The sequence below is a fragment of the Mchenga conophoros genome, linkage group LG14 (genome assembly GCF_057382185.1).
Source record: "Mchenga conophoros isolate Kocher_MC1m ecotype Shallow Benthic linkage group LG14, M_conophoros_male_GT1.1, whole genome shotgun sequence".
Classification (NCBI taxonomy): domain Eukaryota; kingdom Metazoa; phylum Chordata; class Actinopteri; order Cichliformes; family Cichlidae; genus Mchenga; species Mchenga conophoros.
In genome coordinates this window covers 14,568,032-14,586,660 of record NC_140539.1, presented here as the reverse complement: position 1 = coordinate 14,586,660, position 18,629 = coordinate 14,568,032, and the positions used below count along the sequence as shown (strand labels likewise).

The 18,629-nt window shown below is 38.6% G+C and overlaps 1 protein-coding gene across 1 annotated transcript in view; it reads right to left on the bottom strand.

Annotated features, from left to right (window-relative positions):
• Window positions 1–18,629, bottom strand: part of si (sucrase-isomaltase) — a 62,151-nt gene that overhangs the window by 34,483 nt on the left and 9,039 nt on the right. The window contains exons 8-19 of the mRNA XM_085245444.1: window positions 18,273–18,372; window positions 17,488–17,600; window positions 17,239–17,364; window positions 15,101–15,232; window positions 14,722–14,841; window positions 11,594–11,707; window positions 11,308–11,392; window positions 8,704–8,821; window positions 6,221–6,392; window positions 3,543–3,659; window positions 2,056–2,210; window positions 541–625 (exon numbers count right to left, since the gene is read on the bottom strand). Coding sequence (XP_085101570.1) covers window positions 541–625; window positions 2,056–2,210; window positions 3,543–3,659; window positions 6,221–6,392; window positions 8,704–8,821; window positions 11,308–11,392; window positions 11,594–11,707; window positions 14,722–14,841; window positions 15,101–15,232; window positions 17,239–17,364; window positions 17,488–17,600; window positions 18,273–18,372 — 1,437 coding nt within the window. The remainder of the gene's footprint in view (window positions 1–540; window positions 626–2,055; window positions 2,211–3,542; window positions 3,660–6,220; window positions 6,393–8,703; window positions 8,822–11,307; window positions 11,393–11,593; window positions 11,708–14,721; window positions 14,842–15,100; window positions 15,233–17,238; window positions 17,365–17,487; window positions 17,601–18,272; window positions 18,373–18,629) is intronic.

Below are 18,629 nucleotides of genomic sequence, written 5' to 3'. Positions count from 1 at the left end.
CTTTGACATGACCGCAATCACTGCATATGCACACATACATATGTGCCTACAGGCACGCACATTTACATATGCAGGCAGCTGCACGCATGCACACACACACACACACACACACACACACACACACACACACACACACACACGCACACACCAAAACCCAAGCGCACAGACACACACACACACACACACTGAAACAAACACAAGAGTACACACTCTATCTACACTTCTAATCTGCTCGTAATGAGGTCAGTGCTCTCATTAGAGCTCAGAGAAAAGAGGGAGGGTATGGAAGAGAGAAGAAAGAGGGATGAGAGTAGGGGAGGGCAACAAAGAAAATCCCATGTCATGTTTTCCCAGTGGAGGTCACGCTGTGTGCGTGTGTGTGACTGTGTGAGTGAGTAGCTGTTCAGCTGCAAGACATGTTTCTCCATTTTCTATGTACATTTCTTTAAGTAATGTGTATGATGTCATTTTGACCAAAGTATCTTCATATGTATATGTATTCTGTTTCTGATATGTCTCTCTCTCTGTGTTTTAACTTACTGGATCCAATACAGGTGTGATGAGCAGGTATTTTCCCCAGAGGAACTGGCGATCTACTGTCCAGGTTGCGCTGTCAGAATAGAACCTTGGGCAAGGAAGAATATATATTAAATTAGGCATCTTTGTCATTATGTTGTGTCCAGCCAAAATGTAATTAAACTACAGACCGTACATTTTATTTTCCAGTTTATGGTTTAGAAAAGCTTTAGGATGTCTATGCTTTGTTACAATTCTAAACTTTATCTTAACATTAAATTAATGTTCACCCTTTGATTTTTCCAATTTATTAGTTCATGTCTTACTAGATCACATTTTCCATGTTTTACCCTGGTTGGCTCATTTAAGCTGTGTGGCTACTAATCTCCAATCCGTTTCTTTCTTTCGTAGAGTCATGCATATACTTTACAACTTGTCACTTGGATGCCATTATGTTTTGTTAATGCCCTTGGTGTCTTTTTGAATGGTGAAAGGGATGAACAGTTGTACTGCAACACGGTCCTTGTGCTTCTCGCTATCTGTTTATCATGTGGTTTGCTAGTTGTCTGATTGCCAAAACATTTAATTTTTCTTGTGCTTTTTAAAAATAAAACCACTCAAACAGGAGTGTATTCACTCGATTTGGAATTGCTGTCTTGCCATGGTCTTAGTTTCTGTTGGCATGTTGTCCTTTCATTCATTGCCAGTGACATCACTTTTTAGTTTATAGGCCAGGGTTGCCAGGTTTCAGCTACTAGCTTTCAGGCACTTGGAACAGAGCTTTTCACTATGTAAAATTGCTCATTTTCTTTCTTTAGGAAAAAAAGGAAATCAAGGAATTTTTGTTTTTGCCTGCCTTGACAGTTGTTTGTACTGTCTATTTCCGTCTTGGTGGGAGTATTTGTGGACAGAGTTATGGTATAGTATAGCATCAGGTTGTTTGGATAACCAGGGAGTTATCCAAACAACATGATGCTAGTCTTCTCTTTGCTCCTAGATACACCTTCAGAGGTACTGTGACATCACCTATGACCTTGCAGATGATAATGTCACACTCTTCTGTGGCATCAGAATGATGGTAGTGACCAAGACAAATGCCCTATTATTGAATAAATTACTTTGCTTGTATGCAACTAGCACAGTGCCCACTGTCACAGGAATCACAAGGACATCAACAAATATGGATGTCACCATCGTTGGAGGTTGATTTATCAACTATGTTGTGTGATCTGGTCATTAGGAGGTCACAGCAGTGTAATATCATCTGTGATCTGTCAGATGATGCCAAAGTGACCTAGCTGAGATGAAAAGACATCCACTCCTCAGAACGCCCCGGTTTAGTACTGCACTTACTGAGGTCTCCAGCAATACACAGTATGAAGTACATGAGAAATACTTTTGGAAGATTTAAGGTTTTGGTGGTTAGGAATAGGTATTTGTGAGTTATGTCCACAGGTGAATCGAAGCAACTGCAGTTTATTTGTGTCGCTGTTTGAATTGGTAGCATAATGACTTAACTCAATAGTAGATGGGACTTACTCATGCAGAACAGGACGTACAACAGTCTCTCCTGCAGTGTGGGCTTTGTAGAATAGCGTGTAGAGGTAAGGCAGAAGTGTATAACGTATGTTCAGGTAATGTTTGGAACTCCGGACCAGTGCTGAGTCAGCACCATATACAGCTGGATCCTGAGGCTGGAGACAGAAAGATGGAGTAAGGGAATGGTGTTAATGAACAAGAAATAATAGAGAAAATAAAACACATATTTGTCCATTAGTTACTGAAAAACAATGGGAACGAGGGAATATGTTTGAGCAAGAGAAGGAAAGAAAATCGCTGAAATTAAAGGAAGTGAGTGACGATAAAGCAGTAAAGAGGAGGGATGAGAAAGTGGAAAATTACCATGAGCAAATACACATTAACCTTAATCACAATGAATAACCACAAAATTACCTTTACATTGGAGCAATCTAAAAGTACAGTTTATAAAGACAAAGAGCAAAAGAAAAAAATAAATGAAAAAGTGAGAGAAAGAAACAGAGGTATGATGTTAATTTGATGACAGTGGTAAGTGTGGTAAGTGTGAGGGTGATTAGCTGCTTACAGGCCGTGGTCCTCTCATCTGGCTAATCATTTATGCCTCCAGCAACTCTGACAGTCTGATGAAAACTCATTTGTGTCTGTGTGTGTGTTTGGACTATCTGTATGGGATGTGATGAGCGCCATGATTAGGGCAAAGCAAAGGTCACACTTTAGCTGTCTTGTTTAGTGGAAATTGTACATCAGATTCATCATCATCGTGTCCCTGTCTTCAAGCAAGTACTATCACCAACCCCCACCCCAAACGGAAAATGTTGTGGGAGCATCAGTTTTCATGCGGTTCAATAGTGTAGAATGATTTTTCGCATAAGCCATTTGTGTTCATCTGTATAAATAGCTCAGTGGCAATATAAGCACTCTTCTAGGCTCAGCAGGCGCCTTCCCTGTGTTTCTCAGTGACATTAAGCCACTGATCTGACCTGTGACATTTAACGTTTTAGCCTGCTTGTTAAATATAAACATAATTTTTACTCTGTTAATATTACCACCTGTTGAAAATCATTGTCACTGAAAATGAATACTGACTCTCTTCTTGAAGAGCGATTGTCCAGTCAGAAAGTTAAGAAAGGCAGTCAGTGCAATACTGCAGCTGATGTGGAGAATCCACCATATTGCAATAACTTTATGTATATCAATATCAATTCCTTTAAATTTCATTGCACCATTGAGATTGTGAGTAATATTTTATTTCAGACTCAAATGTTGTGTTTTTCAGCAGCTTGCATCCTCAGTGTTAAACACAGATTCAGCTGTACTTGCACCAGTGAGGTGATAATCTCCACGGCTACAAAAAGTTTTTAACTGCTCGGATTTCATAGCACCTATACAATGTTATAGAATAATGTGTATACCCTGCAGTACTTTGCACCAAACAGCAAAGTTGTAATATATAGATTGACAATCTAATATAATAAATCTGGGAGTACCTTGTACCCCTCAGCGTTGTGGTTCCGACTGAAGGGGTAGAAAGCCCCGACCTGCATCCAGCGACGACACAACTCCTCAGTGGAGTCATCAAAGAAACCGCAGATGTCAGCTCCAATCTGAAAAACATTTACAATGACATTTAGCCAAAACCTACAGGTTCAATTCTAACAACATCCTAATATTGTTATATCGGAAAAATCAAACTGGAATAACATTTGACAAACTCTGAGAAAACTTGAACTTGAAAACAAAAGATCTCTAGATTACTAATGTTTCATTATGGCCTGGTTAAAAAATGGTCCAACTGTAAGGTTAACAAATCTCTTGTAGCACCAGTGTGATAACTGCCTTTATATTTATCTTCTAAAATGCCTCTCTTCATGCTGGCTCCATTTAGTGAGGATTTACTGGCAAACAGTAGATGTGGGTTGTAATCTTTATTTACATTAATTGCTTTCATGGAGTCCAAGAAAGAGACTTCAGTCAAAGGCCAGTCTGCAGAGACTGTTTGCTTTCTATTGTTTACTACCGGCCACATTTTACAACAGCCTCAATGGGAGGGAATCGATCCAAATCCTATTTCTCCTGCTTTCTTTCCGTCTTTCTCTCTGCGTTCGTGTGAGCGTGTGTCTACTGAGGAACCCAAAATCTGCTTGACACAGTCCCAGCAGGAGAAGTTGGCATGTATATATGACTACCTGCTGTGCACAGCTGGAGGAGTGTGCATGTGTGTGTTTGCATGTGCACTGGACTCCCTGTCGTTTTCTTACTGCTGTTTGAAATCTGCAAACTAGCGATACACACAAGCAAGTACAAGGTCCACTCGGTTACTGGCTAGGAGTGTGTTTTCTGAACGTGGTGTTGTTCCAGGAAAGAAAACTGCTGTTGGTGCAGACATTTTAATGGATCTTATTCAAGACACACTTCTTCTTGTCTGCTGTTTGAAATTATGACGGAGCATACATCCCAATGACAACTAAATCTTCTTTAAAAAAAGCAAAAGAGAGAACCATCCAAGTGCCAGAAACACACGCTAACAAACAGATTAAGTTCTATGCCTGGTTCTGGAGCTTTCTGTAGAGTACAAATGATATATATATATATATATATATATATATATATAGATATATATAGATATAGATATAGATATATATGTTTTCATTCTTCAATGCTTTGCTGAAGTGAAAATAAAAACTTGAATGGTCATATTTATTTGTCTTATCAAATGATTTTAGCTATTTTAAAAATTATTAGAGATGGACCGATCCGATATTACGTATCGGTATCGGTCCGATACTGACCTAAATTACTGGATCGGATATCGGAGAAAAATAAAAAATGTAATCCGATCCATTAAATATCACGAAAGCACCTCACAAAACTTGCAACACACCGTAACTCACCTCAGAACGTTAGCACGTCGGAGCAGTATGCATCACGTGATAGAGCGGCTGTGGCGTGCGGGACCTGTCAGTGGTCTGGATAGCATTTGGAGCTTCGCTAGCAACCCGGCATTTCATCTCCCCGAGAGAAGTAAAGCAAGTGTGTAAGTCCATCTCTGAATGTTTGTAAAGCATTCCTGCGTTAAGCTTAACAAGCGATATATGGGGCGACTTCCTCCTCTTGCTGCTACTTCAATCATGAAACTGCTTAATGATCAGCTGATCGGCTTTTCTGTCGCGAGTCCGTGTCTCTTGTTTGTTTTTGGCCCACTTTGCACCAGAAAGACCAAACCAGCGGTTGAACAACAGCAGCACGTTTAAGCTTGATCAGCTGCTGTTAGAATTTATTTAATATTACTTTCTACTCGAGGATCTTTTTCTACGTAGCTGACGCTGGTAACTGTGCAGGGGCGGATCTAGCAAAGTTTAGCCAGGGGGGCCGATAGGGCATGAACAGGGAAAAGGGGCACAAAGACATACTTTTCTTTCTTATTCTCATTTAAAATGTCGAGCTTTTAATAAATAATTATCTGACACCCAAAGTTTTAATTTGATGTAAAATGAATAGAAGTCAATTACTGTATATAGTGACTATTAAGTCTAATATACCCTAGTAAGCTATAGTACTTTTTCCTTTGGGAAGGTACCATCTGTGCAGTCTGCAATTTTGTTGAAGAAAGATGTTGAATCTATTTAATATTTTAATATATTGAAAAAAATAATTGATTTCTGTGCATTTTTTTTCACACTGCATCAAATTAAGGTTGATTACGTCGATTAAGCATCATGAGGTGGAGCGTGAGGGGTGGTTCCCTATTTTTTATTTATTTATTTTTGTTGTTGCCCTGAGTTGGAACCCTGTTAGTTAGGTTGCTTAATATTTATGCTAAGTACTCTTTAAAATACCAGAATAGGGAGGATGGTGTAGGTTTAAGTTTATTAGATTGATCAGTATTGCTGAACTATGAAATATTTTTTTTTGCATACAGGTATAACAGAATAGCTTTAGTGTAGTTGTTGTTTTAAACTTGAGTATGAACTTATACAAAATGCAGCAAGATATTTAAAAAAACAGTTTTGTTGATTAAAAAACACTATATCGGATTCATATCGGTATCGGCAGATATCCAAATTTATGATATCGGTATCGGTATCGGACATAAAAAAGTGGTATCGTGCCATCTCTAAAAATTATATGACCATTACATGACCTTCTCTGAATGTTTGCTACTCACATAGGGTATTCCAAAGAGGCCAAACTCTAGCATGCCAGGGATAGCCCATTTTATGTCATTCCAGTTGGCACCATTGTCCCCCAGCCAGTGACCTGAATATTTTCCCACACCTGGAAAGGAGGAGCGGGTCAGCAACAGGGTACGGTTTGCTCCAAAAACACGCTGCAGAGCTCTGTGGCAGAGAATTCAACAAGAAGACAAGCAGATGATACAGGGTCATTAAGATAAAAGGACAATGGGACAAAAAAGAGAGCCAGAGAGAGCACAAGGGAGAAACAGATATCGCATGCATATGCACAAACACAAATGATCAGAGAGAAAGATTGAATTGATTTACCACTACACATTAATATTTTATTCAAACAAAATCGAAGCATTATCAATCTCCACGACAATATAAAGCCCTGATGATGTTTACAAAATGTGTCTCCTGCCAGTAATACATTTTAATTAGTAGACTAAGAAAGAAGAAAAGAAATGAGTAGGAAAGCTGACAAAAGAATGATGAGCTAGCTTTAATACCAAAACAGTGCGTCAGCAAGCTCACTTCAGGGAGCTTGTATTTCATGGTCTTGAGTGGGCTGTGTCTGTGTATGTGTGTGTTACCATATATAGGCAGATTGTTTCTTTCGAGTGTAAATGTGGTTACGAGGGTAGTGATGTAACTTCGGAGAATTGACATGAGCAGAGTTTAAACATTAACCCTTTAAGACCTACCATAGAACCAAGTTCGCCAGAGCTTATATTATATTTTTACATGCTGTGGAGCCATTTTTGGGAGCATTTCAAGTTGCTATACATCAATACAACCATTATAGCCCAAACTTTAATAATATGTCTGCATTAGGTGCATAATAATTACATAAATTGCAAAAAGTGCAATAAACTACAAAAAAATTGAAAATCGTTTTTGTTTTTTTAACATATATTTCTAGTTAGAGAAATTTAAGAGGCTTATCCCTCAAAACTGTAAATACAAAAAAGTTACACAAACTAGTTTCCCACCACAGGAAATTTATTTTGAGTGTCTTCATAGTTTTATTTTTGAAATACACCAATTTTTATATACTGCAGGAAAAACGAAAATAAATATTATAGTGCAAATTTGCAAAATAACAGCATATGCATCAAAATAAACTATTTCCAGCAGTGCAATATGAGTCTTAAGCATCCCAGAAACGACACAAAAAGTCATAAAGTCAAACATAACTTTTTAAAACACATAACAAGTAAAACACAAGCTCATAAGGCCCCGATCGTAAAAAACTACATTTCCGCAAAATGACGTCACTTCCGGTTTCGGGCAGGTCATGCGGTCATGTGATAGTTCGCGCTGATGGACGTAGGAAGTGTTACAAACAGCTGATGGATCGGCGAAGCGTGTTTCTGGAATATCATGTTTTTGTTGCTGCAAGTGATTTTTATGCAGTTTTTGCAAAGCTATATGTGGAAGGAAACTGTGACCTAGGACAAGCTGATGGCATAAGATGTAAGTACAACTCCTCCAGTTTCATATGCAAAAAAAATTATTGCGCTAGCTTACTTGGTTGCAGAGCTACCGGGATTTGCTGAGTATGTTGTCTCTAAGAAGAACTCCCACTGCATTGCGTTGGACTGCAGGTAGTGATGGTAGGCCTTGTTATGCTCTCTGGAGGATCAGCAATGGGCTCAGAGGCCACTGTAATAAGAAATTGCAGTAGGCCAAAAAATGGCTCATACACATCTATGCCAAATTCAGCAAGGTTGCTGAGAACAAGGACTACTGTAGTTCAAGACAATGGAATTGGAGCCCTTCAACAGCATTCAGATAAGGAAATAAGATGAACCAATGCTAACTGGTTAGCAAGTATAAAACATTAATAATAATAAACCTGAGTATGGTGAAGCACTTTTTTATCCCTCCTCAACAGATTGCTGGCACCGACAATATATTTAATACTCCTTTCTAAGTTTGTGCACATAATGGGTCACTAAACTGTTTCAGCGCCAGACTCCAATAAGAAATTCATTCAAACACACTGGAAGCTAGACTCATTAAAACAAGTTTTCGGATTTAACACATTGAAGTCAAGTCAACTGCTCTGGACTTTAGCACAATGGGTCAGTAACATCTGATTCTACAACTATTCATTTAGAAAATTATGTAAATGGTAATGGTAAATGGCCTGCATTTGTATAGCGCTTTTCTAGTCCTTAAGGACCCCAAAGCGCTTTACACTACATTCAGTCATTCACCCATTCACACACACATTCACACACTGGCGATAGCAAGCTACATTGTAGCCACAGCTGCCCTGGGGCGCACTGACAGAGGCGAGGCTGCCGGACACAGGTGCCACCGGGCCCTCTGACCACCACCAGTATGTATATTACATTGTGTATTTTGAGTTTCCCAGAGTCTCAATATACTGAATGGGTGGCAGAAAGTTGGCCTTCGTAGCACAACCTGAACTCTTCCTGTCATTGATTATTGATGTACTCACTTTTCACTAGCCAGCACCATAGAGTACCCGTACAGACTGTGGACATCATAATGGTTTCCCCAAGACTGCTTGGCATCCATACACAGAGTCTTACTGTACATCAAGTTGTCGAGAATGTCTGAGGGAGAGAAAAGATAAAGGAGTGAAGAGCTGGAACAAGGGGTGAGGAGGCATGAAGAGAATACGAAAAAACAGTGATGGTGTTGCGATGAAGTAAAAGGACAGAAAGAATGAGATAGACATTGATGTATACTCCTATAGGATGTCAGAGCAATGAGGAAATGACAGAAAAGAGAGCAATGCAGGAAGATGACTAAGGAGGAGGGCAATAACAAGGATGGCATCAGGGGAGCGTGCCTTTTCCAGTTATGATCATCCTATCTGGGACACAGTCAGAATAAAAGACATGGCAGAAGAGTCATTTTCAAAATTCTTCTTAAGGGATCTATGATTCTAGATGAGTTTTCTAGAAAACCATCTAGGATACACTGTGCATGTACGATGACAATAAAGGGCTTTTCTATTATTATGTGTGCTAGTGTAGCTAATTTATCAAGTTGTGTACAATATTTGGGCGATGACCTGCATTTCTATGGTATCCTTTGTTTCTTTGTATTAAATGCATACCAGTATGACTAGTTTTCACAGAAAAGGCAGAAAATGGGGAAAAAATGAAAATCATTAAAACTTGCATCTTTTACTGACAGGTGCCCATTTTGAATTAGGTAGCCACAAAATAAATAAATAATTAACTTAATTAATAATAATACTAATATTTAATAGATTACTAATTAAAAATTATTATAATTAATTATAACTGCAGAGTTTATAGGGAGTGCAGAATTATTAGACAAATGAGTATTTTGTCCACATCATCCTCTTCATGCATGTTGTCTTACTCCAAGCTGTATAGGCTCGAAAGCCTTGGTAGTAAGCATATTAGGTGATGTGCATCTCTGTAATGAGAAGGGGTGTGGTCTAATGACATCAACACCCTATATCAGGTGTGCATAATTAGTAGGCAACTTCCTTTCCTTTGGCAAAATGGGTCAAAAGAAGGACTTGACAGGCTCAGAAAAGTCAAAAATTGTGAGATATCTTGCAGAGGGATGCAGCAGTCTCAAAATTGCAAAGCTTCTGAAGCGTGATCATCGAACAATCAAGCGTTTCATTCAAAATAGTCAACAGGGTCGCAAGAAGCGTGTGGAAAAACCAAGGTGCAAAATAACTGCCCATGAACTGAGAAAAGTCAAGCGTGCAGCTGCCAAGATGCCACTTGCCACCAGTTTGGCCATATTTCAGAGCTGCAATATCACTGGAGTGCCCAAAAGCACAAGGTGTGCAATACTCAGAGACATGGCCAAGGTAAGAAAGGCTGAAAGACGACCACCACTGAACAAGACACACAAGCTGAAACGTCAAGACTGGGCCAAGAAATATCTCAAGACTGGTTTTTCTAAGGTTTTATGGACTGATGAAATGAGAGTGAGTCTTGATGGGCCAGATGGATGGGCCCAGTCCGACTCAGACACCAGCAAGGTGGAGGTGGAGTACTGGTTTGGGCTGGTATCATCAAAGATGAGCTTGTGGGGCCTTTTCGGGTTGAGGATGGAGTCAAGCTCAACTCCCAGTCCTACTGCCAGTTTCTGGAAGACACCTTCTTCAAGCAGTGGTACAGGAAGAAGTCTGCATCCTTCAAGAAAAACATGATTTTCATGCAGGACAATGCTCCATCACACGCGTCCAAGTACTCCACAGCGTGGCTGGCAAGAAAGGGTATAAAAGAAGAAAAACTAATGACATGGCCACCTTGTTCACCTGATCTGAACCCCATTGAGAACCTGTGGTCCATCATCAAATGTGAGATTTACAAGGAGGGAAAACAGTACACCTCTCTGAACAGTGTCTGGGAGGCTGTGGTTGCTGCTGCACGCAATGTTGATGGTGAACAGATCAAAACACTGACTGAATCCATGGATGGCAGGCTTTTGAGTGTCCTTGCAAAGAAAGGTGGCTATATTGGTCGCTGATTTGTTTTTGTTTTGTTTTTGAATGTCAGAAATGTATATTTGTGAATGTGGAGATGTTATATTGGTTTCACTGGTAAAAATAAATAATTGAAATGGGTATATATTTGTTTTTTGTTAAGTTGCCTAATAATTATGCACAGTAATAGTCACCTGCACACACAGATATCCCCCTAAAATGGCTAAAACTAAAAACAAACTAAAAACTACTTCCAGAAACATTCAGCTTTGATATTAATGAGTTTTTTGGGTTCATTGAGAACATGGTTGTTGTTCAATAATAAAATTATTCCTCAAAAATACAACTTGCCTAATAATTCTGTTCTCCCTGTAGTTGCCATAGTAAATCATTTTCTACTCTTTATTGAAATATAATTTCTATAGTTCAGGGCCTCTTCTTTGGTATTTTAGTAGCATAATATTCAGTTTGCATTTTAAATGACTGCCCAGCTTTTTCTGGATTTCTTTTTTTCTTTTTTTTCTTCTAAAAGCCACAATTTACAGCTATAAGAACAGCCATGTACGTCAAATGATTAGCATGATCATGGCTCAGAAGATAAAAAACAACATCTCTTACTTGGAATGAATGGAGGGTAGTTGAGGTTGTTTGAAGCACAGCCCTTTGCTGATCCTTGCTTGAAATTAGAGACCTCATTCATGTCCTGCAAGGACATACAGTAGATTTCAGTGAGAGGACTCTTGTTTTGTTTAAAGACGGTTATGAAGTAAATTTTTTTCCATGTTTGTTAAGTTAACACAATTCTTATTATTAATGCTCTTTCTTGGCCCTTGGCCATTTTGACAATTTTCGGTCAGGCCACAACTATTCATACCTCCGTTTTCTGTATTCAAAACTGACTTACAATCCACAGTGCATCATGTTTGACCTCCCTGTAGAATCGCTCATACTCATCCACCCACCAATCTATGCAGGCTTGGCTGGTGTAATCTGGAAATACAGCCTCTCCTGGCCACACCTTTGAGGGAGAGAATGTGAGAAAAAAAACCTTGACTAGTCTACATTAGTTATCATCACTCACAGTTTACAATTCTGGTTCTGTGTAGGTGTAAGTACAAATTTTTTTATTTATGTGCTCATTTTTTATGCACTTAACATATATGGATGTGAAACATGTCTGAAACAAAGCAGCAATTTAGTCTGCAAAATAATCTATATCAACATAACACAACATCACCAATCAACATAACAGGGCACGATCAGTCAAAATTATGAGCTCTGCAGGAAAAATATAAATGTTCCTATGTAGATGTTGCAGGACCAGTTTAGGGAAGTGGCAATGACAGAAAATAGAGGACAGATGAAATACAGGAGAAGAGGGATTGATGAGAGAGAGATGGCTAAGGAGAAAAGGGATAAAGAGACAAATGAGTTGAGGAAGAGTAGAAAGGAGAGGAGAAATCGATAATGCAATAGAAATCTCCAGACGTGACTGTGTGTTAGAAGTCATCCTTAATGACATGTATTGAGAAAAATGATTAATCCACTGAGAAAGACAGAGTTTTTGTGCGTTTGTGTGTGTATGTTTGTGTGTGTGTATGTGGCTGTATTTCTGTATGTGAACACTCTTGAAGAGCACACTAGATATTAAATCTCAAGGTTGCTCCACTCTAGCTATCTTTTACCTTTACTTCCATGGGCAATAACATTACAACCTCGTTTTCAGCAAAGACATGAATCATACTTATGTACGCTCATGTGCTTGCAGACACGCACACAGACACCCCCCCCACACACACACAAACACAAAGATTTATAGGCAGATGTTTTTGGCAGATGGTCAGAAATCCAAGGTCAAAGCTCATTGATAGTCCCTTGCAGATGCTTTCCCTTGCATCTTTTTTTGAGCCCTTCCTTCCTTCAAGGCCAGATTTTGTCATCTCCAGCTGCGTAGTAATTCTGACAACAGGATATGGAATGTGCTGTCATTTGTAGCTGCATATCTCACTGTTTCTTTTACTGTTTTTATGGTCTTTTGTCTGCCAGTCTGTCTCTCGAAGTTGTTATCCACCTGTCTCTCTTCTCTTCTACCGGTATCAGTCCCTCTGCCTACCTTCTTTCCAAAGTCTCTTTCTACCTCGCATATCGTCTACCCCCTCCTTTTTTGTCTGTATCTGATAACCTATCTATTTTGTCTCTTCTGTCTCTTTGCTTCTTGTGCATGTCTCTGTCACCATGCCACAGTAAGACAGCCAGTCTGTTTCCCTTTACATTTTCATCTAATCCATTATTTGTGTTTCTCTGACTGTCTGCACATACCCCTTTCTCTGTGCATGTTTCTGTCAACAGTTAAACCTTCCTTTAAATCCACATAGGTTTCTTTTAGCTCTCCCCACTGCCCTTTATTTTAACTCTCATCTAGCTTTACTTTTGTGGTATGAACAGAAATGTCCACCTGTTTGAATGAGGTCCTGCTATGATTTTACTCAGGCACTCCAACATGGGTGCCAGGAAAAGCTTTTATCTACATATTTCTCAGCAATTATTCTCTATTTTAAAAGCAGAATATATACCAGGTCTGTTTCAGTGCCTACCTGATTACAGAGGCAGCAACAGCAGAGGTTGTTGGCAGAGACACTTGAATGTTCACAATGAGAATACATAGAACTGCATATGTAAATAAACTGCACACAAGTATGGCCACACTTGTGTGCAGAAACAAACCACAAATTACAAAAAAGTTTTTTTTAACCCACACAGCTGGATGCATATAAATGAACGCGGGGACTATGGGTCTTTTCTTTCTACCTTTCTCTGTATTTCTCGCCATTACACATTCACACACAGGCCTACACACACACACACACGCACAGACCCATGGCTAATGTGTGATGTGGTGATGCAGAACTTTTTAAGATTAAGCACTAATGCAGAATCAATGCATATGTTTGACCTGTTATAAACAGGATGGAAAAACTATTAACAGTGGGGCAGGGTCTCGCTGTGTGCATAATCAAAAGCAACACTAAAGAAAGTATTGAGCAAGACATTTTACTCTGCACTTCCACTCTCTTTTTTAAAAAATGTTCTCAACGGGGAAAAAGATCTCTCAATGAATATATTTATGTTCTATGATTGTTCTATCGAAAATTATTTTCCATGAGAACAAACCTGTGACCTTGCATCAAATATCAGCTGATTGTGTCAGTAATATAAGCAGTCCTGTAAAGAGCTATGTGTGCTATTATTGCTTCAATAGAAATTAAGAGGATAAGTAGCAGGAAGGAGCTACTAGTCAACAGAGCTACAAACTGTAGATGAAGTAAAGATATTTGTACTGCTTACATTTTCAAAAAAGATTCATTACCTCTAGGGGGGGGGGGGGGGTATCGATTATTTTGCATCATTGCGTGCCTTTCAGGAATTAAACCAGACTGAATCTATATAGTGGGAACCATACCACACACAACCCTACTGGTATATCTACTGATGCTTATATTTAGTTTTTCACATGGCTGCATAAAGTCCTTTATTTTTTACAACTGTTTTAAATTGTTCATAAAAGTTTATATAGTAAAATAAAAGTTTATATAGTTATAGTTCACATAGTTTTGTTAATTTTATTATTAGTTAACCCTTTATGAGTCCCCCAAGGTTAAATAAATAACAGACCATGATGAGTCATTTGGATGCCAGTCAAACTGTTTGACTGTCTGATTTGATCAAAATCTGTTATGCTTTTTTATGTTTTGGGTTAAGCAGCTAAAAGGTTTGAAAGGCTTTATCTTAAAAAGCCAAATTTGATAACTGAAAGAATATGCTAATATATAACCTCTAATTTCACAAGCCTTAAAAGTAGCGGACTCTAAACTGTTTGAAAATAGTTCCCATTCATTCCTGTGTTTAAGTTTGATTGAAAGCACAGCTGAAGTTTCAAAGTTAATTAAGTAATTTTCTTTTTAAGTGAGTTTCCTCTTGTTTGTTGTGTGCATGTAATTATTTAAATTAGGTTTGTGCACAAATGTGGCTCACCTCTCCTATTAGAGGAGTCACTCCATCTGATTCAGTGACCCAAGCATTTTTCGCAGTTCCACGGTCATAGGACTCATACAGAGCATCCCCAACCCTCTTACTGGTGGCTATTGCTGGATCCTGTCATAATAATATAAGTTGAAAACAAATCAGTAAATACATAAAAATTACACAGCACCATTGGCATGAGTTTCAATTGTTATTTGTTGTATCTGATGTTACAAAGATGTTACTGTGTACTGTATTATTGTATCATCACACATTATATACAGAACTCATATCACAAAATTGCTTGTAATACAAGAATAAGTTCATGTAGTAATATTTGTTAACATGTCCATTACACAAATTATTTTGTGAACAGCAAAGTATTTCTTACCAGGATAAGGATATATTTCTGCCCCTTCTCATGGAGGAATTCAGCAAACTGTGGAAGTTCTGCAAACTTCACCTTGTCATAGGTGAAATCCTTTTTATCCTCCATGTAGTCTATGTCAGTATATTGAATGTCCTGCATAGGGTAAAGAAAAATGCTGCATTGGTATGTGATGTGCATGCATTTTTTTACTTCAGAAATTATATAGGCTAGCATAGCCAAAATCTTTGTCTTTCAAAAAAAGCTCTAAATCTAATAGCATATGAAGTTAATTTACCAAGTTTTATATATGCATTGACCCTTGTGAGTTAATTTCAAATGAGTTTTAGAAATGGGCATTAGTTATTCAAAGCTTCTTTTGAAATACAAAACTTTTGGCATGGCTTCTATTTATTAAAATTAAATTTGCATCTTGGATTGCAGTGTAATAGATTCCAAATGTCTCATAATGCCTCCTAAATGTACCCACTCGTGTTTTTTTTTCTTTTTGTGCTTAATTTTGGCACATCTGCTAAAAAGAATCATCATTTTCAGCATTACTTAAATGTGTCTTTCACACTGTATATTTTCATCTTAACATAGCTAGCAAAAGAAATATTGAACATTTGCATAGAGTCTTACTAACAGAAAGACCTCTGATGGACTTTTGGAGACCTAATGTGAGTGCAAACAACTTTTGTAATGTGCTGCTAAACCTTGGGAGGACAATAGCAATGTTAACACAGTCTTCCTTTTTTGCCAGGGTGTGACTTTATGCTTGCTCTCTGTCTGTTGCCTGCCAAAATCTACTTCATATCGATGGAGCAGATGGTTTGGAAGGCTCTGCCAGATCCTTCCTCTAATGGTAATCAGCTCCAGACATATTAGGGAGAATGTGATAATACCCTCTGTGGTCTATCTAATGGTTATCAAACATGTCCCTGAGTACAGCCGGAGAGAAAGCAGCTGCATCCTAATGTCTTTGGATATGAAAAAAGAGATTGGAGATTATAAGAGTGAAATATTGAGATGGGTTGGAAATTTGTTTGCATTTGAGCGTTAGATAAAACAGAGTTCAAATGACATCCTCGACTGTTGCCATCACTGCTGAGTTGTGATAGAGTTAAAATGTTTTATTGGGACACATAAAGAACATGGATAGGAGTCTACCTTAGTAATTAAAGACAAAAATGTACAGCATTGCAAAAGACTCGGTATCGAAAAGACTCTTAGCAGTTACCTCTCATGGCTCGACAAAGATAAGCAGTAGGGCTCATTCCAAAGAAAATGCCAACTAGAATTGATATTTACCAAATGTCTCAGAAAGGAATAGGCACGGGAGTAGTTTTAGCATTCAGTTCAGCGTGAATGAGATAATGAAAGGAAGTCGATTGATTGATCTTTGATCACCACTAACATTCAGTGACATATGAAAAATAGTGATCCCAGGATTGAACCTATATAGCCCAGCAGACTCGCCATTATTTGACAGAAAGCTGGGTTACCCTGTGTAAGTTAAAGGCCATCCCTATCATTGTGTCTGTCTGTCGAATTCCTGTTTCCACCTTCGTATCACGTCTCCACAGATAGTGTAGTGGTTAAGGCTCTTGCCTCCGGAACCACACAGTGGTGCATGAGTGCTTCAAATTTAACAAGGGGTGCACAAGGTGAAGTATTGATTCCCCACATTCCCCGACCTCTGAAAGCTTTACAATTGTGGTAGTAGTCAAAGGATTCCCTCTCTATAAAAACCATGCATTGCCACTACATTTCACACACTCGAGTTTTAAAATGCATGTTTTCTAAGGAAGAAACAAAGAACTAGGAAGAAGTAAAAGGCTAGGTGATGTCAGTGACACCAAGTCACATGTTTTCCATTTCCAGAATGTTCATCATGGCCACATGGTCAGTAACAGTGGTATGTAAATGGAACCTACATTTATTACATACAATGCATGATATTGTGATATAATGGAGGTAAAATATGTAAGCAAAGTTTTTCAACATGTTATCAAAATATCATAAGGACAAAATCACAGATGTTTAAGGGGGCGGCAGTAGCTCTGACAGCAATTTTAGATAGTCTGAAGAAAATGTTTTTCTAAAATATGCATGTTATGAAAGACAAATAAGGAATAAAAACCAAGCAGACAGAATCTTACATATGGAAGATCCACAGCACGGTTCCTCTCCACTGTTTCCTTGACTATACTGAGGTTGCCATAGTTCCACCGAGAAAGCTGGAATCCCAGTGACCAGTAGGCAGGAATGACAGGCTTGCCAATGAGCTGAATAGCATGATTGGAAATACTTTTAATGTAATTACCACGTCAAGGCAACACAAAACCCACTTCACCCAACAGTATTAACCAGAAAACCTGCCAGACATATTTCTGAATTTAGAAAATCACCTCGAGGAATTCATGCACCACTTGTTCTGGTGTGTCACCAAAGAAAATGTAGAAGTCAAGCACCCCTCCAATTGTCCTGTAGGTCACAGCTGGGGCGGGCTGCAGTGTCACATCTGGTGAAAACACAGAGACAAAACGTAAAAGTATCAGTATTATGTTTAAAAATAAATTACAACCCCAAATTGATTGTAAACCATTGTGTACCACCGGTCCTCTGTTTTGATAAACCAACTTTCTTGTTGTTTTAATTCTTCAGAGAATTATTACTTTAGACCTAAACACAATTGTATAAGGAGGACGTATCCGTCAATTTCTATGGAAATCAATATATTAAAAAAACTTACATGAAGCAACTGTAAGCATAAGCGACAGAAACATGTCAGTGGGAATCACTAATGCTTTCAGTCATCTCCTTCTCAGAATAAAGCAGTCATGAAATATTCTCTTTGATTTGTCAGCACAATTCTTTGATTGATGCAACAGTAGCTCCTTTTGTGTTGGGGGATGAGGATTAACTGGCGGTTCGTATGCCCTTGAACCATTTAGAGATGATTTTCTTGTCCCGATGTTACATGTATCAGTGTAAACATACGATATGTTTGTACTTTTTTGGCAGTATGTATGAGAGTGCTTGTGCACATACATTCTGTAGTTTTTAAACACAGTGCTGCTCAAATGTTTTTTTATGCGTACGTGTGCATTTGTTTGCGTGCTCGAACCCATGTGTATTTGCTTTTATCCAAGTACCAACAAGTGTTCTTGCATTTGTGTTAGCGTAACTTTACCCATAGCATTGCTGTTCAGGAGAAACACCCCAAATGACTTCCCACTATTATCTTCCAGACAGAGGAAAAAGGGATAGTGTCCATAGAGGTTATGTGTTCCCTGTAGAGAAGAAAGGAGGATACAAATGAATATAGGGCATTGGTGCCTTGTGAGACCACCATGTGGGAGACTTACTGAAACTGAGGGGGTGCCTACACGGCATAATCAGCTTACAAGGCATTCAATTATAAGCCTTTTGCGAAGGCAAATGCACATGTAAGACACACATGTAAACATGCCACACACGCACAACTAAGCAGGCCTGATTTGAGCAGGCCTTATTTTAAGCACATATGTCTCTTTGTGTTTGTGTGTGT